Raw genomic sequence first — 27,093 nt, 5'->3', positions numbered from 1 at the left:
CCACCAACACTGAAACTGCTCATCTTTTACCTCAGCAGAGAAAACACACCAGACAAGTTAACAGATCTGTCAGACATGGTCAAGAAAGTTGAAAATAAAAATAAATAAATCAAAAAGTAAACAGCTTAACACATTTGAAAAACGCTTGATGGACCATAAAGTATCAAGAGATCTGGGACAACTGTCAAGAGACTTGGCAAGACTTGGCTGAGAGCTACATGAATGCAAACATGCCAGAACTGTGATGAGAGAAGCAATGAGAGAGTGAATTTCTAAAAAGGGGGGGGGGGGGGAGAGCAAATTAAGAGTAAGACAGTGAGCCATCTGGGGAGCTGGCAAATAGGACAGGAAAAGATTTCAAAAACAAACCAAGAGGAACACCATTAGCAGTGATAATAAAAGCACTTTCAGAAACATCTGGGGGACTTTGAAGCAATTAGTGAATGGAGAAAAAGCATCAGGGAAAATACCACTGGGAAAAAAAAAAGGTGATAAGCCAGGTCACATTCAATCACAACCAAGAAATCATGAATAAATAAAACATAGTGCAAAATCTTAGTGCAAGTACTGTTAGAGAAAGCAGTATGTCTGTAATGGAGTAACATGCTAGAAGCATGGGTTTTCTTTTCAATGATTTAAAAAGTACTAGTCTTATTAATATTGTAAATATTTACAATATTGTTATAAGTAAAATATTTTACATTAAAATCACTAGCAAGTTACCTATGGTTCTGATAAATTAATGTAAGGATTTCACTGTTTGTGTATTGTACTTTTTTCATCCTGTGATGTTTCTTTTCACATCCAGCTGAGACCGGACTTCACCATTCAGAATACTGGAAAGCCCATACGGTCCCAGTTTGATGAATCAAAGGGTGGCATAGAGGATTAGAAAGCCACTCAGTAGTTCAATCCAAGATCAAGAAAGAGGACTGTGCAATCATATCACAGTGTCAAATACACAGTTTAGTCATTTTACTATTTGCAAGTTCCAGTTATTAAGCTACAATGTTCTTTTACTGGGCACAGTCCAACCTCTGAAGAAGTAGAAATTCAATCCATTAATCTAGTCTTTAGGCTTTACTTGACATTTATCACTGAGACACCCATAGGTTACATATAAACTGTAGAGTTATATTACAATGTCAGTAACTTACTTGAAATTTCTAACATAAATCTTTACATTAATCATTTTCACAATCATAAACTTACACTAGGTATCATTTATGTCTAATTGCTAACACTGTAGCACTGAACCCACCAGATTCAAATCTGAGATACAGAAAGTGAGAAAACCACAAAATAAAAATACTAAAAAGAAATTATTCATGCAAGGAGCTTAAAATATATGGAATTAGTGTAAGTTCTCTTCTATAATTGTATTTCTATAATATTGTTTAATACAGTATTCACACATGAGATTTGCAGTGTGAACTGAAAAATGAGCTCCTAGCTCACATGAATATTTCAGATGTAGGCAAATTTCAACATTAAAGTGGAGGGAAATCCAGAAGTATGGAAAATACAGGGGATGTTTTGACTCAAAGGTAACTGATGGAGATACCTCCATGTTTCGGTACATTCATTATTTCCCATACTTCCAATAGACAATGGACATATTTACTTCTGTTAAAAAGGACTGTTAGGGTCTTACTGACACAGTCTGTGTGCAGTATATATTGATAAGATGGCTTAATCATAAAGGACACATTTCAAGGATACTTCACTGTTAATGGTACACTAACAGGGGAAATTGCAGGAATTATGAACTTTACTGCTTAACTATGGATATGTCCGGTTCTGTTGTTCAAGGATCATTTCTTCCATCAAGAAAACTTACCAAAACGTAGCTGTCTTCAATGTACAAGTTCATAAACAGCAAGCAAATGACAAGGACTCCTAAGAATGACACTGCTGATCGTTTCCGCAGGCATCTCATTTTATCAAAATATTTCAAGCTGTGTCTCATGTGAAGAAAGGCATACAGTAGTGTCACCTATGAAAGAAAACCACAGTATTACAAGAAATGTCCATCTGATAAACATGATAACAAAACAACTTACCTACAGATGTATCAAATCCCTTCAAACATGCATATACTATACGCTTTAAGGTGGAATTAATTTCATTTAATCATTGTCATCTTCAAGTTTACTATACAATTCTATCCATAATTTAATCTTACTTTTTTTTTTTCTTTTTTTTTTTACTTTTTTTTTTTTTTTTGTCAGTAAAGAAAAAAACACACTTTTCCTACCCATTTTAGGCTAGAATTATGATGTCACTGTGGCAGGAGTGCATCAGCAGTTTGGTTTCCCATGTATAACTGTCAGATCCCAACCTGATGGTGAGAGATGTTGTGCATTGTTTCCCTGTGTCTCGTTCCAAAGACAGCTCAGGCCAACAGGCAAGGAAGAATCTATTGCATAACTCAGTATTTTTGCCAGCAGGAGAATTCTGGATACCAGAACTGCCAGGCACTGCAGGCACCTTCCCTCCAGTCAGAAGGCAGTATCAAGACTGTGCAGCATCCCTTAGCCTTAGACCTCTGTACTGGAATGGAAGAACTCTTACTGGAGGTGTCACTTTTGCCAGAAAAAGAAAGGTGGATGTCTACCTCAGATCAGACATTTCTAAGCAAATTATTGGAAGTCCTTAGTGCCCCAATTAGATTAACCAGACAAAAAAGGGTGGAATAGAGGACCAGAAAGCCACTCAGTAGTTAAAATTAAGATCAAGAAAGAGCACTTTCTAGGCATATCACAATGTTACATATTCAGTTTAGCCATTTTACTACTTAAAACAAGATGTATGTTGTTCTTGGCTACCAAATCATAAGCATTAACTTGTGTAGGACTACATGTGTTTGAACAAGATCTGGTCACAAACTTAAGAAACATACTCCAGATTGGACTGCCCGAACTTTGAGGGATTCTTAACTAAAAAGTAGATTATAAGGTCATTATTTATGTCCTCACTCATTTAAGTACAAAGGTATTTTGGCTCTTGTCCATAACAACGTCTGATTTTCTATCAGTTTCAATATATAGAAGTCTTGTACAAATGGAGAGTTTAAAGGTAGCCTATATGAAGTAGTAAACAGCACTGCATGTGCAGTGGTTAAACCCTGCATTTAAATACCTTCATTTCTGAAAGTGCTGAACATCTAAATTGACACAAAATGGGCCAGATTAGGCATTCCATAAAAGATTTATCATGTCATATAGAAAAGTTTCTGGCCAAATAACAAAAACCTCTTCTAAGTGCAAAATTCAATCTTTATGTGCTTTGGCAAACTGATTAAATATATCTAACAGTCTAAAATATGAGTCCATTAGACTCTAGAGAACAGGGAGGCAAATACATCAGGTATTAGTAACACAAATGTTTAACTGCAAGGTTTTGTACGTATTCATTCAAGAATTTGTATGTATAGATTCAAGATGACATGCGGTAAATAGACACTGGTTGTACACAGAATGATTTTAAAATCACTGTGTTGAGAATAAGAACAACTTACATGTTGCATAAAGGAAAAAAAAATAGTAACAGTATGGATTTCTGTCCCTATTTATTTGAGGTTGGGCTGAATTGCAGCAGACTGATTATCCTGAAGCTGAAAAAGTAGCTACTTTCTAAGTTACAGCAATGATTTCCTTTTCCTTATTATCTAATGAAAATTAACATCAGGAACAAGCTATCAGGGCCATGAATCTCCAAACTCTTCTCCTGCCCGCACCTGTGACAGCACCGTGGTTGCTGGGTGTCTGTGGATTTCAGACGGTTGTTGTGGAAATGCAAGATTGCCCCTGTTTTAGTAAAGACCATGTTACACATACAGTTCGAGTTTTGGTTTTGTTTCTTTTTTCTTTTTTTTCCCCTCTTTTTTTCTCCCAGCATAACTACTGATTTTCAAAGCAATACACTCTTTTAAAAACTTATCAGAGGATCACTGGGTGGATTAAATACTGACACTTCTCAGATAATGGTGTGAACTAGCCTGACTACTGAAAATTCAAGTTGCCTGAATCAGAGTGCTTGCAGCCACTGGTAGCTTCAGGTGTAGAGGTGTGCTACAGTAGCACATACTGATTTTTTTCTTTGCAAAACATAAATGTTTTTTCAGTCACGTGATGACTGTATATGCCATATTTGCTGACTGGACTGTGGTGTTACATAGTTCCCTCATCTTTGTGCTGAGCAGCCTGACAGAAGTCCTTAAGGGTGAGGAGGGGAATTTAAAACTGTATTTGCTGCTCATATTATATTAGTTTTTCCCCACTGCAGTTTTCATTAGATCATTACTATGTTGGATAAGGAATAAAAAAGGAGGGAATTACATGGGTGAGACTGGAGGAACATAAGACTGTCATTACTAAAGCTGATGTACAGAAAGAGAAGAGCCCAATATGGCCATCATTCAGAGGAAAACACTTGCATTTCTTGTGTTGTTTTCACATGAAGTGACATGAAGTAACATTCGTGTTTTACAGACAGAGTCTGTGAAACAGTTGAAATCAAAACACCATTCCAGTGAGGTTTCTTTGTTCATAAGACCTATTGGTAGGTTCATACCAATGGAAGGAGCCGAAGGGAAGGGCTCCCCAATTAGGATGTGACCCGTTACGGACCCCGTGTCACAGAGGAGGCACCGACGCCATCACTAACCCCAGATGGCAGCGTGGACACGCACTTGCCAGCCTTCAACCTGCTCCTAAACCTATTCCTTCCAACCAGTCTGTCTGAAGGTACTATTTGTTGTACTTACACTGTAAGGCTTTATCTAAAAATGTGCACAGGCTTATACATATATACATACGAAATTGCTTATATCTTCTTAGAACTTCTGATTCTTGCAGCTCCATTTCCAATCTGTAACATTGCATTGTGGAACACTATGCAAGTAAAATTTGCAGGGAAAAAGAAGGTAAATTTTACCCCTTTTGTGGGTGGTGTCAGTCATCTTTTGAAAAACAGCCTTGGAACCTCCCACAGTGAGACCCCTGATGTTCTTTAAGACAATTTGAGCAGAATAGTCACCATTACTCAAAAATAAGACTTTGATATTGAAGAAAAGGCTTCAATTCATAATTAAATTCTGAAGTCACAGCTTTGCTTGAAGATTTTCTGCCTTCATTATCCATGCACAATTAAGTAACTATCAGGGTGGTATAAATGCAATTTGTTTCATAAAGCTGGCATTAAGCAGTTAAATGTACTAATAAACACGCATGAATTGTAAATCTTTTCTGCGGGAGAGCTGAGCACGCACAGGACCAACGTGATCAAGCAATGCCCGTTTATTACAACTAAGAAAGCCCTTTTATAATGTTCTCCCACACACGTGAGTAACATGCAGGACAAGTCCTCAAGATTGGACAGTTAACTTAGCCCGTGCTTTAAACCTTCTTATGATTGGATAAAAGGTGCCACATCAGCCTTGCCAGGCTTCCTGCCTTGTGGAACTTCCTCTTCCATCCCAACACCTTGCTCAGCTGAGGCTCTTATCAGTCTTGTTCTCATGCAGGATTGCTCACATGTCCATTCTCTCACAGAAAGCCCTCTAGAATCCCAACACTTTTCTAAATGAGTTGTATTGTTTTCCTCAGTCTCTTCAGAGAGCACTCTTAACACGTCAGATCCCCTATGCACATGTATGTGTTGCTATCACACATACATGTGCAGTTTACATAGTAATATGAAACTGTAACTATTTTGGCTTTCTAAAATGGTAAATCAATGAAAAGACAGTGAACTAAAAAGTGCAATGACATACCTTTACAGTGTGAAGTGTTCTTTATAGGATCTGCAGAGGTGTGAAAGCTGTGTAAAGGCCAAGATTTATTTTCACATGATAATGAAATGTTTTCTCTTGCAGAATTTGAAACACATAGAAAAAAATTTTTAAAAATGTTTTTAAAAGCAAATCCTGAATGACCTTCCAGTAAGAGTCTGCTCTTAATAAGCTGTCATTGAAACCAAAATATAAAATTAGAATATTTAGATTTAAAGGTGTTAAAATTTTAAAATGTATTTCAATTTTGATGTCAGTGTAGCGGTTCCCAAGAGGAAAAAAATGAGACAAAACTAGATTTTTTTCCTTATTTTCCTCTTTTCAGAGGAAAACATTTTTGCCAGCCCCATAATAATTTCTCCAGACCACAAACATGCACACACACAGTGGTGAACCATTTCTAATTCATCACTTTCTGACAACAGTACAGGTTTGTGCTTTGTCCTGCTTTCAGAGATTATTGTTCACTTTCCTGATCTGTTTCCTCCTCAAACAGATACATAAAAAGGTGCTGTGGTGTTTCTTTACCCTTAAGTATGCCAACCCAAGTTACTGATTTATCCTTAACTAACCAATACAAAGATAACATGCAAAAACCCATGATTGGGTTATTAAATCCCTTGTGAACTTCACTGCAATCCCTGATTTGACTAAGACACTCAGAAGCAGGTACTTCATTCCTCAGCCTTGTGACATACCGTTCCACCATTATGTAACTGAATTGCTTTACTTGCAGTTCTTAATGCTTGTTCAGTTTGTTTTTCAGCTTTCCTTTTTGGAAGGCTGCACATGATGCTTCAAGGATTGCATTCAGTCCCCTTTTCAAAGTGGCAGAGGAAACACTTTCAAAAGAAAAAAAGGAAGAAAAGAAAGAAAAATATAAATTTTTTACACGGTTATTATTAAATTTTGCATGTGTCATGGTCTTCTTATACAAGATGAAAAAAACAAGCACTAGGTGGGTCAAATACACATTTGAGCTACAGTTGGTAGTGATCTAGAGAATTTTAATGGATAGTCTATTCCATAGGGCTCAGATAGACTCACAGCAAGATTCACTGTCTGTCTCACTGAAAGCCTGAAAGTACATTTAAAATGTTTAAGGCTAACAGGCAAGATGTTTGCTCCCTGGCAGCAGGGAAGTAAAAACTGGTCTGAGGGAAAGGAAGGCTTATTTCAGGATGAGGCTAACAAATCCAGACATAGATCTCAGGTTTTAAACTGTCCATAAGTTGTTGGGGTTTTTTTTTTGATGACTTACCATTGTGTAGCTCCATATGCTCAAAACCAATGGTTTAAAGATTATTATGTCTTCTGAAATGTATATTCTAGATACATAAACTTAAAAAAGAGGTATATAAGTAGGAAGATTACTCAAGATTAACACTGATAAAGGATGGGAAAAAGAGGTAGGTTTTAACCAAGAATTTGAAAGGCATATTGATCCTTGATCCACAAAAAGTGAGAGATTAATTCAAGCACTGATGTAGCATACAGATATATACAGACCCCAACAGTTTGGGAAAGAGATGAGAGTTTGGGAGTGAAGTGCTAAGGCTTGGACAACAGACCCAAGCCAGAGTTGACCTATGGATGAGTCCTGTGTATTTTATAACTGATAAACATTGTGCTAGCAGGTATTGCACTAAGTTATAACAACCCACTTATGCTGATGTAAAACGTGCTAAAGCATTGAAATACTGAAGCCTGAACAACAGGCCCCAGGATGAAGCTGCTAACTTAGCATGTAATCATTAACAAAGTGTGTAAGCTCACTAGTGAAAGATGCATCTTAGACAGAATATAATCAGTAGTGAGGACGAAATGCTGAGACAATGTATTCAGCTTCCCTCTTTAGCCTTGTTCAAGGCTGAAAACCCACGTATTTGGCCTTGTTAGAAACTCCCTTGGTTTCCCCCTCGAGCCCTGGCCAGGCTTTGGGTGGAATCCAACAGGAGAATGAAAACAGAAATTTTCCACTCAAAACAAAGGTGCCAGCTATTCTGGCTTGTCAGTCTCTGGTATATAAGGCTGGACCCGCTCACAGCGACTTTGGAAGCCTCACCTATGGGTGGATGCACCACGTAGGATTTCCCCCTTGCCGGGACAGGCTCTGCAAACCCTCGCTGTAACCGGGGCTGCCCAGCCACTGCGGGTCTGGATGACGGTAACGTATGCAAGTGGTGATGGATCTTTCTAATCACTATTCTCTCTCTCGTGTAGTAATGATTTGATGCATTACCCCATATTTTCCTGTTTGTTGCTTTAAGTGCACTATTCTGCCTTTTCTTACTGCATGCTTTCTGTATTACACTGTTACATTATTTAGTTATCACTAGTAAAATATGCCTGCTCTTTTCACCCTGGTGTCTGAGTTTAACTGGTATCCAAAACAGGGAGGAAACATGCTTCAGCCAAGGCAAGTTACCAAACAATACAGAAAAGAGCTTAAATTCAATGTGAGTATTGAAGGGTAAAGTGTCTTTCTTGTCTGACAGCTTCAGAGTGATATAAAATGGAGTCTCAAAACTTACTTTGGCCATAGTGCTCTGAGGAAAATATAATGTGTTTGTTCTGGCATGGAGGAGTCAAGTCTACTCAAGGGGAGGAGATGACTAAGATGTGTGAAGACATACTGACTTAGACGGTAAAACACTATCTAATCCATCACTGGATGGATGGCTGTGTATACCACTGGATATATTTTATCAAGTAAGTTGTAGTGTAAAAGATGGGGTTTAGAAAAATGATACAGACAATAAGTTAATGGCATGTGGAAGAGCCTGGAAGGCAAGAAAAAATGACAAAGGTATCCAAAATAGCCTTGAAGTTCTGCTCCACAGAGACAAAGCAAAGGGGAAAATAAAATAGCATAGGCATAAAAAGGGAAGAGAGGACTCACTGTAACATTCAGAGAGAGTGAGAATAGAAGCTCAGGAGTGGGGGGTTAGGCTGCCCTAGAAATACAGGCAGATATCCTTGAGCATTGAAAATAGTACTGGGAACTGTTGAGAGGAAAGATGTTCTAGAAAGATGAGGATAGAGACTGAGTTAAATAGATACTCAATAGATTTTATTTACTGACTCATCAATGAATTAAAGGAAGACATGGATACAAGCACTGATAGATTCAACAGCAAGCTAAAATTTTATGGACAATTAGCATGCAGTACATTAGTATGTGAGTACAAGCATTATCACATACTACAGGCTATCAGGCAAATCAAATTCCTTGAGTTTATTAGTCATCAAACTGAGTAAACTAGAGGGACACCCTAGTTTGAAGACATCCCTGCAGATTTCTGTCCCTTCACCCAAAGCACAGACTATATGAGCTGATCTCTCAGCAACACTTACTCTGTAAGCTAACTTTTGCGTCAAGGTCCCACAGTCTCTTACCTGCGTTTGATAGCTAAAAGCTTGTCCTTTGCCATAATCAAATACCCTGGACATCACTGCTGTAATGGAGTTGCACAAAGAAATAGACAAATTTATTTTTGTGGTGAAAAGAAACTCAATGTAGGTGTCTGACCAAAGCCAACTAGGCTTAATGAGAAAAGTTTCATCTGACCCTGGCTAAATTTGGCCATGGTTTTCTCTACAGCACATCCTGTAGCCTCATATAACAGAAAGGTGAGTAGCTCTTTCACAGAACTGCAGAATCACAGACTGGTTGATATTTGAAGGGACCTCCAGAAGTCACCTGGTCCAACCTCCCTGTTCAAGTAGAGTCACCTGGAGCTGGGAGCCCAGGAGTGCATCCAGGCAGCTTTTGAATATCTCCAAGGAGGAAGACTCAACTGCTCTGGGCAGCCTGTGCCAGTCCTCAGTCACCCTCCCAGTAAAAAAGTGTTTCCTGATATTCACAGGGAACCTCCTGTGTTTCAGTTTGTTCCCATTGCTTCTGGTCCTGCCACTGGGCATCACTGAAAAGAGCCTGTCTCTGTCTTCTTTGCACCTTCCCTTCAGGTATTTGTACACACTGATAAGATTCCGCTTGAGTCTTCTCTTCTCCAGGCTGAATGGTCCCATCTCTCTCTGTCTTTCCTCATACAAGAGATGCTCCAGTCCCTTAATCATCCTTGTGGCCATTTGTTGGACTCTCCAGTATGTCCATGTCTCTCCTTTACTGGGGAGCCTAGAATTGGACACAGTACTCCAGGTGTGGCCTCACCAGCGCTGAGTAGAGGAGAAGTATCACCACCCTTGACTTGCTGGCAATGCTTTGTCTAATGCAGCCCATGATACTATTTGCATTTGTGTGAGCCAGCACAGGCAGCACAGGAACAATCATAAAACCACAGATGAAATGCAAAGAGTAAATTTATTTTCGTTACCTTGCCAACCAGGAGATTTCTGAAGTAGCACCCAGGCAGAGGCACACAAGCAGGGACACTGACAGTGTGGAGCTCAGTCCATGCTAGAGGATCACCAAACCTGCTGGTTTTGCCTGTATATCACTGTGCTTTGATCTTTCCCACAGCAGGGCAAGAATCTCAAGGATGTTTGATAGGGTGCCTCTAAGTCTATCACAGGCCTGTGTTATCTAAACACAGATGTTCGGCTTGCCAAACACACAAGGCTAAACAACAATTAGTATGATATATGTATTTTTCAATACCTCAGGTGCAAGTCACTTGAGCGTGTTTACAATACCCCTTGCCAATCTTCCACTATTTTCCCACAGCCTTTTTTGCTGCAAGGGCACATTGCTGGCTCTTCAACTTCATGTCCACCAAACTGCCAGGCCCTTTTCTGCTATACTGCTTTGCAGTTGGGTGTCCCCCAGCACATATTGATGTATGGGATTTTTATTGGTGCGGAACTTTGAGCTTTCCCTTGTTGACGTTCATGAGGTTCCTGTCAGCCCATTTCTCCAGCCTGTTGAGGTCCCTTTGGATTGCAGCACAACCCTGTTGTGTATTAGCCACTCCTCCCAGTTTTGTGTTTTCTACAATCATTTAGTCATTTGCAGTCCTGACGTGGAGAAAAAAAAAAAAAAGAGCCTCCATGCAGTTGTATATGTGTATGAATGATGTGGACCAATCATTTGACATAACCTTAACCCAAAAGGTGCTAGGCACTGATTTGTGGTAATCCTCCTCCATCCTTTTCTTGCTTCACATTGTTTGTGGCTTGTCAGAAGGTGGCATTACCAGAGGTGTACAACCCTGAGAGGTTTTATATGATGAAAAACAAATAATAGTTTTTATGATAAGTATGCACTTTTGGGGAGATACTCTTTGTGTAGTATAAAATGGACCTATGTCAGGTATTGAAAGATGTTTTAACATGGCATCCTTACATGTTGTTTCAGAGAGCTTACATAATAATGTGCATTTTGGGTTTCCTGCCAGGATCTAAAAGCAATAAGTTTTATTGGGTGACTTCCAAATATTTTTTTTTTTTTTTTTTTTTTTTTTTAACAAATGGTATTGCTGGGTCCTTTAACCTCTAATTACACTAGGTTTACCTTTTGCAGAAGAGGGAAAAGTCCATTTAGAAAGGTGGCTGTTATAAAGCCGCTCTCAAACTCATAAAATTCTGCCATATAATTGATTATTTGCACAAAGCCATGTGTCTGTGAAGTTCATGGTACCCCTGGGAAATAATGTAAAATAGATTAGGAGATTAAATGTGAGAAAATTGGTTTTCACTGGCCATATTACTAATCTTTTTCTAAGATAAGTGTTTCATTAAGACTGTCCACTGAGCACCCAGACAGCAGCTTCCTGATCAATAAAATAACTCATTCTATAGAGGAGGCTTAGAAAACTGTGTATGGGTGTGTGGGACCAATAATTGGTTTATTCTTATTAAAAAAACCCCTAACAACTTCAGTAAGTGTTGATCAATAATCATCTATAAAGTGAAAGCAAGTCTTTATAAAATGCTACATTTGTTGCTTAATTTTTTAAAATGTTTTGTGTGCTGAACTTCATACAGTGTCACAGACAAAATATACTGCTATCATAATTTCTTTTCAGTAGAAGCAATCCAGTGTGGACAAGACACATCCAAAATTTGTCATCTTTAGCTCTGATTCTGCAGCCAGATTTACTAACAGAAACTGAACTAATATCTCTGAAGCTATTACTGGATTAAAAAAACAATAGCTTTGGTTGCATTTATTTGATTTTTAACAGATGTCCTGGTTTTTGCCAGAATACAGTTAACTTTCCTTGGGCTGAGAGGGAGCATAGCTGGAGGGCTGGGCCCGGATTGGTCATTGGAGTATTCTATATCATGTGACATCATGCTCAGTATATAAAGGAGACGTGTGCACTCTCAACTCCATTTTTCGGTTGGTGCAGTGGGAATTTTGGTGCGACTGGGATCACTGCTGGGGGTGGGCTGCGCACTGGCCACCTGTTGGTGAGCAACTGCAGTGTATATTACCAATTTGGACTTACTATTGTTACAGTTGTTTTGTTACTATTACTAATTTTTTTTTTTTAATTCAACCTATGAATTTATTTTTTTTTGTCCCTCCCCTATTTCACCGTGCTGGAGGGTGGTGGTGGTGGAGTAAATGACTGGTTATGTGGTGATTTGCTACTGGCCGAGTTCAAACCACAACAACAGGAAATAATTAAAATTATTTTTGCTGTTCAGTGGACTCTGCTATTTATGGACTAGTCTAAACTCGATCTATTACATTCATTGATGTTGATTGTATAACTAATGGAGACAGTTTTAGAGATACCATAAAATCTGCAATGTTATCTTGCATTATAATGCAATTAGGACACACAACCTAAGTGAGATCTGTAGTGGGAGGGGTTAATAGCTGTCGTTGCAAGTATCATCACTGCTTCTGCCTTCTGCGTTAATGCTAGATTAGAGACATTGTAAATAAATGCTTCACAGAAAGGAAGCAGACCAGGTACCCTAGCAGCTTGCAATTGCCATGATGATGATTTCAACCTTAATCATCAGATGTCTCATAGACTTCAGAAAAGTGGATCTAGGCATACTGAAAAGAGGCCTCCGATGAATAGCTACAAGTTGAGCTAACAGCCATTTCAGATCCATGAAGGTGAGTAGCATGGAATCTCTGTGAGTGCACGGACTTCTCTAAAGCTGATTTCAGTGACAAAGACCATGCTACCCTCTATCTCTGTGACCTGTCAAGTAAAACTAGTTCCATTTGGGTAGGGAGCATCTCACCAAAGCCTGCATATTCTGCATGCATTTCTCTGTGGAAATGTCTGCTATCCAGTGAGCAGCTGGAGCCTCATGACATTAAACTGATGCACCATTATTCAAAGGGATAGTAGGGAAGGAGAAGGGATTACTACCTCCACCTTGTAGCAGATTTGTTTCCAATTTTTTTAGAAGATCCTTATTTTCTTTCACTTCCAGCTTCAAGTTACCTGCTTACTAACATTGTTTGGTGTTATCTGTTAGGTTGTGCCAGAGATAATTTTGTAATCTAAGCAAAACACTTTCCCCCCCACTTTTTTTTTTTTTTTTTAAAAAAAAGAAACCCTAAAGAAAAAACATCAACAAAAGGGCTGGATGATATGGCCAACCTGTCAGGTGTGGTAAATAGATTTTCTTATATTTAGCATATGACAAACATAATGATCAATAAAGACATAAATGACCTTTTCCACTATTCTGTATGTTACTTATTATAAATACACTCAAGTCACAGCAATAAAATATTATTTATTGTCAGGGTTTCTAATGGCAAAATATGTTTTTTTTCAATTTTCTATTTTTCCCAAAACTAATTAAATAAACACAGTTTGGTAGCAGGGAATGAATAAATCTTAAAAATCATATTTGATGATTTTCTCTTGAGTGTATTAAGGCAAACTTCTGACCCACCTTTCATCTGAAGAAACTGTAAAATATTACTTTGGATTAGTGGCAGAAGGCTTTCATTTTCTGTGTCTTATATCAAGATTATAAAGATATGGTTATTAAGTAAAACAGTCATTTCAGTTGTACACAATACATGGACAGGAAGGAACTTTCTTCAATATAGTCAAGATTAAGTTCAGTAAGTCTGAGTGTGCACTTTCATCATCTGTTTTTCTCATTTTCACAATACCAGTAACTACAGCATAGTTTGGGAAGGAAAGGGAATTTGGGAGTTTGGGGAAAAAGAAGTACAGTAAAAGAGCCCCTCACTAAAAAATTTACATTCCTTTGAAAGTAAATTTCAAACAAGACCAATTGCTAATTTAAACTTTTAGTCAGTCCTACATACTAGGAGTATAGCGAAGTATTTTTACTGAGAAAATAAACAAACAAAATATCCACAATATCTTAAATAAAATAAAAATGTAAATAATAGATATAAAATGTCCATGACAGGTTAAAAAATAATTTGACTTTTAATTCTACATTTTGTATCAATTCCTAGCTTTGCCCCCTTGTAGGTACACTAGCTCTCTTATTTTTACATAGCTCCTAGAATCCAGAAATGAGTTTTATAGTGAGTCTTATGTGATGGCATGCATACCACTTTTCTCAGACTGATTCCTTTAGCACACCTTGCAATGTTATTCTGAATCACCTTTTGTAGAGGCTTCTTTCACCCAGAGATATTGTAGAGAGCTCAGGGAAAGTACCAGTCTAACTCAGCAATGATATGAAACACTATTGTAAATGCTCCTAAAATCTCCAGTGCCCTATGATTTTCTAATTAATTATGGTATAAACAGATTTAGTGACCCTTAATGACAAGGGAGATGGAATCTTTTCAAACAAAGCTCCCAGGAATGACTATAACAGAGGAACACGTAATAATGTTGTTGACTGAGGCATGAAGTTCTAGTTCCTGAGATGATACTTTCAGTCCAATCCTCCATTACTGAGTTCTGGGATATATGTCTATTGGATGTAGGCCTCATTGTCTGAGAACTCATTAGAGTTGTTCTTTACTTAGAGTGACATTCATTTGACCAGACACAGACACCTATGATGTGAATGTCTGAGCTAGTCACACTTAGGCTCCATTTACAGCCAATGCAGAAAAATAAGTATTTGTACACTGTGACTCATCTCACTAAAAAGTCACTATCTAAAATACATCAGGTGAATTGTGCCCTAAAAACGCCCATTTCTCTTCACTCGCTACCAAAACAGCCTAAGATGTCTGACTTGAAGATACCAAGAGGGAGGAATTCCATTCACATTTTCCCTTAGTAATTTCTCTGTCCCTTTTGCTGCCTTTTTAGGTACAGCACATAAACAATAAGCCACTGTCTTTAGCTCTAAAGTGTGGACCTATAGTATAGACCTACACCTTTCTTGAGAACAGAAATGTCCCAATTCTGACAATAACACAAGGTCAGATCCTAGATCGTCCCCACCATGACACTATGGCTGGCATACCTTGCCTGCAGTAGACTGCTGCAAGTTATCCCCCATTAAAAAACTTCAGTTTGGTTGTCTATCCCAAGACAGTTCCCTTTATGCGTCTCACATGCCAGTTCTCTAACTCTAGGTATCAGTCTCTGCTGCTTCCCCCTGCTGCTAGTTTCCACTCAATAGATACATCACAGTACAACACAGAGGACAGACTGTTACCTGCATGCCCCACAGTAGGATCCTAATAGCTTTACTGCAGGATATTTGAAAGTTGAAAGAGATACCTATTAAAGGGCTTAACTGCCACAGTGGACTCATGCCCTCAAGTTGTGTTAATGGGGAAAGTAATCTACGGTCTGTCTGTATGTTTGACTCACCCACAGTACCTGCCAAGATCAGAAACTCAGTTCATACAATGCATTCAAAAGAAGCATCTGATTTTAGGTGGAATAAATTCTCTGTATGGCAGGACATTAAGGCAAAGAGCTGTTTCACTTCAATGCAGTAACTAAACCGTCATTCTGATCTTGCCAGGTACTTTTGGTTGGACAAAGATGCATACAGATCCTTCAAAATAAAGGTAGGGCATCTACAGTATGCATCATTCACCTTAATTCTCTTAACTCCACTAAGTAATATGGTACCTTTTGTGTAGCCTTTGGTATTCACCAAAGATCTTGGAAAGCTGATGATTTCAACCATGACCTTGAATCTCAGCTTCTTTTTCCAGAAGGAGCTTCAAGGTCTTTACACTAGTGTAAGACATCAGGTACCCCAACACTATGTGTGCCTGCATTGTCCACTGTATGGTGATGTGTTTTGGATCAAAGTTTTGTGGTTTTTTTCCCACTGAAGATGAAATGCCAGTTTTAGATTTACAAGTCCTTTCTTGGAGTTAGGGAAGTTTCGGGTTCATTCTTGCTAGATTCTGGAATAAATTTAGGATAGTTCATACTGTTAATGCTAGATGCCAGATAACTCAAAAGAAACAATGCTTAAACAGGGCATTGGTGTGATCTCAGATTTTAACAGACCCCATCAAAGCATTTTGAGGACTAGTTTTACTTTTACTAAAGTAATAATATCTGTATTAAAGGTACTGATATAGAAATCTGGTATCATCTTCCTGACCTAAATCTAAATAATTAAACTCTGTTGGAAACTTTATATAAACACTCAAGGTGTATGTGCATATCAGCTGGTCAAAATAGTTTCTGTAAAGTTTTTAAGATCTTACTGGCCTTCAAAAGTGAGAACTGTCTGATTTCATTCTATCCTTTTCAGTGTTAGACTATTTAGACTAGAGTTTGAGCTTTTTCTGTAGTCACCAAGTAGTTATAGCAACTTCCAGAGGGTAACATACCTTTCCTATGCATTTGAAACAAGATTAATGCAGTTATTTCCACTAATGAGAGAGAGAGAGCACAAGAACAAGATCAAGAACTTCAGTTTTTACACAGCTAAAATGAGGTGACATGAATATTATCTACTTCAGTACTTTCCAACTACACCCATAGGACCAATAATGACTTCACCAGACAGGTGAAGAAAGAATGTGTCATAGGCTTCCTATTGCTGGAGAACTCCAAACTTAACAACCAGTATGGTAAATACATGCAAAAAAGTATCTGCTAGATATGTAGAAAATGGAGGTGTTAACATTATTTCCTGGCTCTCTGGAACTACAAAATTCTAAGCCAAACTAATAAAAAAATGTTATTGAATATTAATAAAATTAATTCAGAAATGCTAAGTTTTCTCACTTGCACACCTGCTTAGCAAGTTGCATCTGAGCAAATTCACAAACCCACTAACTCCTTAGATACAGTTTTTCACTTCCTGTGTTAAGGACTATTATATCTTTTCAAAGTTCTATCTACGTCACAGTAGTGTATGTGCAAAAATGAAACACCAAATGTAGAATATAACTGCAGAAAAATTGTTTCATTTATTGATTTCTTGAGTGAATCTCTATGCCAATGAAGAGATTGAATGGAGCATTATTTTACAGAAGCACCAGTTTAGGCCACTGATATGTTTGAGCCTTTGCAGAAAAAAGACTTTTTTTTTTTTTTTTTTTGATTGATTGATTGGAGTCTACCCAATGAAGGAAAGAAAACCACAAGAAAATGCGAAGAAAATGGAGGTTCTTGTAAACTCATTTTCTAGTAGATCTTAGTTCCTTACTGTTAACCATGTACATCAAAGGAGGAACTTGGCATCTGTACTACTCCTGAGATGCACAAAATCCCAGGAAAGAACAAATGAATTGTGTTATCCACCATGCCCCAAAATTATGGGATAACTTAATCCTTTTATTGGGCATCCAAGGTTCAGCTGAATATTTACCTTCATGGAATATCACTGAAGGGATTAATTAAATCAGCCTATTTAATTTTTTTCTGGACTGTATACACAGCAGTGAATGAAAATATGAAAAGGACAAAATATTCTTTGATATGAACATTCTATATGGATTTCATTAAATTCCAGAGAGGTCAAAGGAATTTTGAGAATTTGGAAAAAAATCAAATCCAAAATTGAAAAAAAGAAACACTCTATTAAAGAAAATATTATAATAACGTGGGGTAATGTAAAAATGGTTATATCAGAGATTCTTTTCTTTTAGATGAAGTAAACGGTCCAATTGATTTCAATGAACTTAAAATCAAGTACTTAAAGTTTCTTTCCTTTTTTTTTTTTTTTTTTTTTCCAAATTGAGGCTAATAATGAGCAGATCATAGTTAAACAGAGGCCAATAGGAAAAGATTTGTAGTATGATAGGTGGTACAAATTCCATCTTTCTAATGTTAGAAGAGCAGAAAAAATATCACACAATAGACTTACAAATATTTAACCTCATAAGCATTTGAAAATGGATAAAAAAAGAGAATGCTTATTCACATACATGAGAGCTTAATTTAAGCATATTTTTGTTTTTAATGCGGTGTTTTCATTTAAAAAGGTGGTCGATCAAGAATTATTAGAGTCCTTCAAGAACTTATCTCAAACCTGAATATTAGAAGAAAAAACGATATATCTGGCCCTCCTTATTTTTATTTTTTTTGAATAGATAAAGTTATTTTTAAAGAAGTAAAACCAACCAGAATTTCTCTGGTATCTATATACTAGATTTGCAGATAACACATTCATAAAACAATGTTTTCTGGGGTTTCGTTTGTTGGCTTCAGAGTACAAGGGTGAAAAGAACAAGTGACAAATATTTGTGATAAAATTATCTATTGTGGACCTCAGTCAGTTGCTCTACAGGAAGCATTTCCTGAACCTCAGAAAAGACCAAGTATGTGAAATCACTCTGTTGATTCTTTCCCCAAACCTTCAATTCTACACAAAGCAGAAAGTGACCCACTGTGTTAAATCCACAACTCAGTTCACTCCAACCTCACACAGAACATACCCCATTAATCTAGACCTTAAATATGGTGGAAGATGCAAAGCTTAGATAAGTACTGTGTTGTACAAGTATACTTATTTTGCAGAAATGCTATATGATGCAGTGATGATTGAGAGCTCCAAATAATTTCAGAATTCCAAATAATTAAGGTCTATTTCACAGAATTACAGAAGGGTTGAGGTTGGAAGCGACCTCTGGAGGTCATCTGGTCTAACCCTCCTGCTCAAGCAGGGGCACATAGAACCAGTTGCTCAAGAACCTGTTGTGGTAGATAGACCTTGGCTGGCTGCCAGGTGCCCATGAAGCTACTCTGTCACTCCCCCTCCTCAAATGCACAGGGGACAAAATATGACCAAAATGATTGTGTGTCAAGATAAGGACAGGGAACTCACTTAACAATTGTTGTCACAGGCAAAACAGACTGAGCCTGGGGAAATTAATTTAATGTATTGCCAGTAAAATCGGCAAAAGAGCTGAACAATACTTCCATAGTAATCTTCTAACAAAAGGTTCTGATGTGAGTGAATAGAGCATTTGCAGAAAATGCACTTTATTATATTAAGAAATTGATAAATTTTAGTTACTGTATTAGTTGCCTGGCTGTTAATATATGTCAGAATGGATGGATGTCATTGTCTGACCTCCAGATTGTCAAAAAAAGTGGCACAGTATGATATTTTTTCAAAGTGTGTTAGGATGAAAAAAACCCCATACCTGTGCAGTAGAAAGAATTTGTTTCAGTTTTTGATTTAAATTTGAATCTTACATCTTAAGTGTCATACAAAAACTGGTAGTCAGCAGTAAGAAAACTGTTGAGAATGTGCTCCAAATTGTTTCCAGCAGCACATGACAAGTTGTCATTTTACCTGAAAAGTATTTTCCAGAACAGGAATTTTTCCATTGTTTCTATTCTATTATTTTTCAAGCTGTGGATTCTGGGACTTGTTTGAAGATCACTGAATCTTCAGTTGACTTCTGTATCTCTCATTTAACACGACAGCATTGTAACGGTTAACATCCATTTAGTGTGTAGAATGTAATACCAAATTTTTTGCTACATCAGTAAGGCATTTTTTAAAAACTACTGTATAGTAGTTGGAAATGACAGAGAACAATAATATTAAGGTGTAGGGAATTTAAAAAGGGTTCTTTTTATTTTTTAAAAATAATTTAGGTATTGAGCTAAAAATCATGAGCTATATTACATTAAAGTTACTGATTTACCAACACTTCTTTATGGTCCTATCAGCCTAGCAAAATAATGAAAATCAGTGCTCTTTTTCTTATGTTATTATAGAACCAAAGATACCTGTAAAAATTAGTACAAATTTAGAAGAGATTTTCCAAAGGTTTTCCTAATGTAATTCTACATGCTGAACTTATCATTCTCATCAGTAAAACATAAGAGCTTGTATTGGTTGTTGCTAGGATTTCAAATTGCTGAGAAATTCTCCTGATGAGTGTCTTTAGCTCGTAAATCAGCAAAGGTCCAATGAACATGCCAGGGACCTCAACACACCTTCTTCAAGAGAAACGTGAGCTGTGTTCTGATGAAACCTAATTCTTTTGGAAACTAACTGTAAAATGACTCTGTGACAGTAATTCTGTATCATCCTCTGTATATCTGGCACTAGGAAAAGGAAAGCTTAAAGCAATGTAGCCAGTTCATCTCTCTTTTCCCTGTAGAGGTGTAGTAGTGTTCAGGTAGGTAAAAAATGTATTAAAAGGGGTTTAACCCTTCTATTACTGACCGATATAACTTGCTTCTTTATCAGAGGGCAGAGTTCAGTTCCCTACACTTAGAGTGAGACTGAATCCTAGCCTTTTGACACATTATGTCAGTTTAAACTTGTAACTTTCTCTTCTAGGACATATTATTATCTTCTCTATGTATAGAATAACATTTTATGCCACTTGACTTTAGTTGTTTTATCTAAACTAGCTGATTTACGCTTCCTATACAGTCAATGCGTACCGACTAACAGTTCCCAAAGGTGATTCATTTAAATTCCCTTGATAGCATTTGAAAAGAGGAATGAATGCTCCTTTGAGTGTCTTCCTCTTTATTTACTGACTATAGAAATAATTACGTAATTAGTTTAGCCTAGATCCCCAAGTTTCATATAGTTAAAGACAGCTGGAATAAACACTGGTCTGCTGCCATTTCTACCACTCAGTAGTCTATCAGTAGATGGTATATTCAGTTGTATTTCCTAAAGTGTTCTTAAAACTTTTCTAATATCAAAAGCCTGTCTGAAAGTCTTAACTGTGTTAAAATGCAGTGTGGAAAAAAACCCCCAAACATCAAAACATAAAACCCCACAATCAACAGAAAAAACGCTAAAATCCTAGAAGATGTGTGAACAAAACCCAACTAAGCAGAAATGTGTTCAATATCCCAGTGCACAAAGTAAAGAGTTACTCAATAATTGCAGGAGGAAACGCAGATGTGGGCGCACAATACTATCAGGCTTCGAAAAGCTGTGCTTCTGCCAGGCAGGACACCGCATGGTAAGAGGTGGTGGTCTGAGCCATGATGTCTATAGAGTTTCAGAAGCACCACTAATTCATGACTGAAAACTTACTTAGAAGCAAGCTGTGTGAGAACACACAATTTTTAACTGGAGCTCTAGGGGCTATGAATGACAACACATCTTCATCAAGCACAGACACGATCTGGGAAAAGAAACTATTCACAGTATTGTTGATGATCAATATTTTTGAAATGTAAATATTTCACAACCAAATTCCATGACTGGCTCTTGTGTGTGTGGATGAGGGAAATGGGACTAACTGTAGCTGCAAGTGCAGTCAAGCAAGCACACTGTAAGTGATTTGTATATTAGAAATGTGTGACTCAAGCACGTAGCTGTAGTAAATTAGAGTAAAATGTCTGAATTCCCTGCAACTGGAAAATCAAGCAGATATTTGGCTTCTTCCATTCTAAGTTTCCAGTTGTTAATTTTATATAAATTCTTAACAACAAGAATAAGCAAGGGGAGAAAAGCCACAAAATTCTGGCTCTATTAGTTGTCACTGATGAAAGTAGATACGATATTGAGAAGGACTTATATTATATACTAGAACCTTCTTAGAAATCTTTGCAGGCAGAGTTCTTTGGCATAGAATTTTGGAGATAGACAATTCAAGAAGAGATTTGAGATGACAAGGGAGATGCTGTGATTGCTTCCTGGTCTTCTGATGACTTCTAGAGCATGAAACCAAAACCCATAGTGCAGCTATAGTTTCAGGTACTATCAGCTCACAGTACGACACAGGATCTTGTTGTTCAGCTTGTGTGTAGCTGGTTTTAAATTTGAGTTTCAGAGGAGAGATAGAAGAGTTTCCACTACTTTTACACCATATAGTGTTTGAGCTCTAATGATCATTGAAATTCTCATATAAAACCACCATTTTCTGTGTCACTTTGTAATACGTCTGGACTATAGTTAGATATCAGCCTAGGCTTCCAATATTCTTTTGACCTCTGATTGTACAAATCCTGTAACACCAGTATGATATATTCTTGTAACATAAATAAATGAAATTATATCTTTCTGGGATTCCCTTTAACTATGTTAATACATTATTTCAAAGTGCTACTTGAAAGGTTAGACAGTTTGGTGCCTAAAGGCAGTATATTCCAGCAAGTTTCTGTGCAGTAAACAGCCTAGTTATTTTTCATTGGCATATCTACAAAACCAAAGATGATTAAAAATAAATTCCAGGTTATACATTATCTGCATTTTAGTGGCTTTTTTTTGCCCGTGAATATTTTAGGTTCTGTAGCTCAGTAGCTCATAGTGCTTTTTTATCGCTTGTTTCTGTTAAACTACATGAAAATGTAGTTTGTGTTTCTATACTGGCTTACAGTGTGAAATGACTTATAAAGAAGTGCAGAAATGTAAATTATTTAAATAGATCCTTCCATTTTGTTTTGATCCAATGCCTGTTTTCACACTCAATTTTTTTCGTTATGGGAGAGAGTCCAAGTACAGAACATGTATCAACAGGCATAACAGTGAGACTCATTGGTAAAATATGATTCAATTCAGCATGATAAGTTATTCTTTAAATGCCATTGTGCATTTTTATTGCCTAGTTAAGCAGCAAAATGAATGTGTCATTGGTTATGGATATAAATATATCCCTGCATGTTTTAGCTAGTATGTCAGGAAAGAAAATACTGCTTCTTAGAATCTGTGATTTTTCACTTAGGAAAAAACCATAAACTCAGATTGTCTAGTTGCAACTATTTAAAGGAACTTTCAGCAGTAGTGCTTTGTAAACCAAAGGAAAAATGATTCGAAGACAATGCTCACAGGATGAATGTAATGCATCCTTGTATGCTCTGCTGGGTCTGGCTGAGCTGGAATTGGTTTCCCCTATAGCAGCCCTCACGGTGCTGTGGTTTATGCTGGGAGCTGGCAGGGTGTTGGTAGCACCCTGGTGTTGTGGCTACTGCTGAGCAGTGCTTACACAGCACCAAGGCTCTTGCCGACATTTCCCCCCCCAATGGGACGGGGTGGGCGAGATCTTGGGAGGGGACACAGCCAGGACAGCTGACCCGAACTGACCAAAGGGATATTCCAGACCATATGGCGTCTGCTCAGTACAAAGCTGGGAGAAAGGAGGAAGGGGGTGGGGTCACCCTTGGTCCTCCGAGGCAACCACCACGCGTATGGGAGCCCTGCTCCTGAGAAGGCCCGACAGCGCCTCTTCATGGGAAGGAGAGAATAAATCTGTTTGCTTTTTTGCTTCTGTGCGGGGACCTTTGCTTCGCCTTGCTTATATTAAAACTGCTTTTGTTTTACCCACAAGGGTTGGTTTTTTTTTTTCCTATCTTATTTTCTTTTCCCTCTTTGCCCTGTTGACAAAAAAGGGGAAAGGTGGGGAGGAAGTGATAGAGCGACTTGATGGGTACCAGGCATTTAGCCAAGGTCAAACCACCACATATTCATGTCCAATTATGTGTAATAAATTAAACCTGTTCTACTCAGGATGGTCATATGTAAGACCACAGAGTTGTATATAACTGTGGAGGGATCATGGACTGTATAGAGCTGTATAAAATATTTAAAGGGCCAGATTTAATTCTTTCAGGGCTTTTGCCTTCCTAACCTGACGCCTGGCTGCTCAGAAAATTTCTCCATATTCCTCTCAGCCTATCTGTCCTTGCTTCTACCCTCTGTAGGCTTCCTTTTTATGTTTGAACTTGTCCAGAAACTCCTTGTTCATCCATACAGGCCTCCTGTCATTCTTACCTGACTTCCTCTTTGTCGGGATGCATTGTTCCCACATCTAGAGGACACGATCCTTGAATATTAACTATTCTACCTGGGCCCCTCTTCCCTCCAGGGCTTTATCCCATGCTACTCTCTATGAAGCAGATCCCTGAGGAGGCCAAAATCTGCTCTCCTGAAATCCAGGGTAGTGATTCCCTCCTCACTGCCCTAAGGGTCTTCAACTCCACCATTTCATGGTCACTGCAGACAAGGCTGCCCTTGGGTTTGACATTCCCCACCAAACCCTCCTTGTAGCTGAGAACAAGGTCCAGCACATCACCTCTCCTCACTGGCTCCTCTATCACTTGGAGAAGGAAGTTATCATCAGTGCATTTCAGGAACCTCCTGAGTTGCCTATGCCTGTTGTAATATTATCTTATGCCTCTGTAATATTATCTTATTCCGTTGTGTATAGTAGTATCCTGTATATTATTAGGATAATAAAGAGATTTTATGACAGAAATAAAATGTCTGCTCAGGCAGATGTTTCCACCTAGAGATGTCCAAGATCTTCCTGAGGCCTAATCAGTTCACTTTCTGTTCATTTTCAATATTTATTCTGTACTGGCATAATCATATTTGAATGCATTTTATTTTATTGTTCCACACAAATTTCCTATAATCTTTATTGCATTATTCTTTATTTGCTCATTCTATGGCATAATTAAATTAATACATAAAATTATTGCCTCTATTGACAAAAAAACCCCTTAATCTTTTTACACTGGTTTCTTTGATTCTCATGATTTCATAGCTAATGTTTGGAGATCAGTGCATCACATCAGTAAGTACATTTTCCGGGATGTTATTTGCAAGCTGCTTTTGAACAGGCAGCACTACAGCCCCTTTACTGGTGTGTTAGCAGTGATATTTGCATTATATCTGAATAAAACCATAATATTAATTTGTAAAAGACCTTTTCCTGATGCAGAAAACAGTCAGAACACTAGCTATATGCTATATGGCACAGGGAATGGAACTAGATGATCTTTAAGGTCCCCTCCAACCCAAAACATTCTATGATTCTATAATTCTATGATAATACTTTTCCAAATAGCTCATTATGTTAAAACTATGTTAGTTACTTTTTAAAATTTTAGGAAAAAACGCTATTCATTCTGAAATATTCCACCAAAAGCGGTATGGTTAAAATTCATATTCCTAAAGTATTTGCTGACAAGGTGTTTTAGTTAGAGCAGCAACAAGCTATTCAACTGTATTTGAATATTTGAATATAGCACTAGTTTAATTCACACTTCAAATAAACCCACAACAGCAGTCTGTGAAATTAAATATGGGACACCTATGTTTTTGCTTAGTATCAGCTTGTATTTTAACATTTTATACTGCTGAATATAAATATCCAAAGGAAAGGTGTAAACTAATCTGGAAGGAAGGGGCTGATTCATGACAAGACAGTTCCAACTTTAAGCAGGTGTGGAAACCACAAATAAATTGCTTCCTAGCTATTGCTGTGAAAATAATTTGCAATGAATAATTTATCTAACACATTTAGCTTATTTTTAGATTTTTTTTTTTGTTTGGAGAAGAGACATAATAAATTATGAATTCAGCTATTTTAAATACTTGTAATGACTTTTATTTCCAGACTTTGACTTGATTAAAATTGTTCCCTGGAAATACTTACCATTTTTTCATGTTTGTTGTAAGTTCTCAGACATGTCAAAAAGTGGTTTTTTGTCCAGTTGATAGGCATCAAAACATTTCTTGCTTCAGTTTGAATTCTAAAATCCATATTTTGCATAGTGCTGGATCTGTTAAATTTAGTCAAAAGAATATTCATATAAAACAACATGGAAAAGTGTAAGCCTAACTGAAGCAAATATATATAAAAAGTGGAGTTGTATGAACATTTGCAGTAATCTTCATATAGTTCTTATCAGTCCTGAATACATTGTTAATTCAGAAAATAGAACTTGGAAATAGGATTTCAAAAAATAGGTTTGGGAAAAGTTTTGTTCCATGTTGCAAGATGAGGCTTTTGGGAAAAATCTTCTTCCACATTGCAAGATGAAGCTTTTGTCTGAATCTTCCTGTACTGTGTTTTTCAGCATTACAGTTTCAACCTTTCATTGTTGAAAGTGAATACTTTTTTTTTTTTTTTTTTTTTTTTTAATTCTAAAAGTGCAACCCAATGGATAACATTGTTCTCAGAAGCTGGAGGGGACTCTGATTTCAGCTGCTTCTTACTGACACCAAACTAAACCCATATTTCCTCTTGCTGAGAACTGGAAGGCAGGTGTCCCACTGTGACCCATAATTTTGTTAATTATGATCTCCATGTTAAAGCTGACCACTGTTTTTTAGCCAAATTTCTAAATAGCCTAAACAATTTATTTGAATGGAAAAAATATGCATTGAAAATTGCACATTGGTAAACCCCTCAATACTGAGACTCTCAGAAGTAGGTCAATGTTGTTTCCCAATAGGACTCCCTCTCTTCAGAAGTTCATTTGTAGGTTTTCCCGAGTGTTTGTATGAGGGTAAGAAAAAAATATGTGAACACATATACACAAGGTAATGATTAATTAATATAGCAGAGATCTTGATAAAAGATCAGGTCAACTAGCAGACCATTTAGGCTGACTTTTGGCATTTAGTCTCTGCCATGTAGTTGATTACTATTACAACTTACATTACTATATTTGCTTAAGGGGATACAAGAGAAAAAAAGAAATTGTCTATAGTGTTCTTTGCTCCAGAAGACTACATTTATCAAACAGTTTCCACTTTTTTGCTACTTTATAAAACAGACAATTATTTCTCAGGTTTTTCACCTGACCTGTCTATTCTGCAGGCTTAGAAAACTTCACAAAATCATATATTGGCTTGTAAGCCTTCTATTTGTACTGTACTTTGTTTATAAATGGCTCCATTTTTATAGAATACAATGACAAAAGTTAGTCTCTAAGAAATGCAGATTAACAAATGGGAACATTATGGCAAGTGAAGAGAAAATCTGTAGGTGATATGTGAGCTCAGTTTTCAGTTTCATGAAGTTCTATTGTATATATAAGGAACAATTATGCCCCTCTACAAAAAGAGTTCTACATTTCTAAAATGAATCACCTCTGAGGTTGAATGAAAAGCAGAACATCTTTATGAGAGTACATGATTTTAGCCAAGAAAAATGAGTCACGCGAGTTATTTTTCTATCATATTAAAAGTGATATTTTAATTCAGAATTATTAGAATTATAATAAGCTTTACCCTGCTCTGTCATCTGACAGTGTAGCTCAAAATTTTGATAG

General features: G+C 37.2%; 1 protein-coding gene across 2 annotated transcripts in view; it reads right to left on the bottom strand.

Moving 5' to 3' along the window:
• Window positions 1–25,557, bottom strand: part of MGAT4C (MGAT4 family member C) — a 32,340-nt gene extending 6,783 nt beyond the window's left edge. The window contains exons 1-2 of one of the 2 annotated variants that reach the window (XM_074901479.1): window positions 25,470–25,557; window positions 1,841–1,996 (exon numbers count right to left, since the gene is read on the bottom strand). In XM_074901479.1, coding sequence (XP_074757580.1) covers window positions 1,841–1,996; window positions 25,470–25,538 — 225 coding nt within the window. In that variant the 5' untranslated portion in view covers window positions 25,539–25,557. Of the gene's footprint in view, window positions 1–1,840; window positions 1,997–5,776; window positions 5,824–25,469 lie in introns of those variants that run through there. The other variant, XM_074901480.1, reaches the window with a different exon arrangement.
• Between the last annotated feature and the right edge of the window lie 1,536 nt (window positions 25,558–27,093).

This window comes from Athene noctua, chromosome 3 (assembly GCF_965140245.1).
Source record: "Athene noctua chromosome 3, bAthNoc1.hap1.1, whole genome shotgun sequence".
Taxonomy (NCBI): Eukaryota; Metazoa; Chordata; class Aves; order Strigiformes; family Strigidae; genus Athene; species Athene noctua.
The sequence above is the reverse complement of the archived record's forward strand: the minus strand, read 5'-3'. Positions and strand labels throughout refer to the sequence as shown.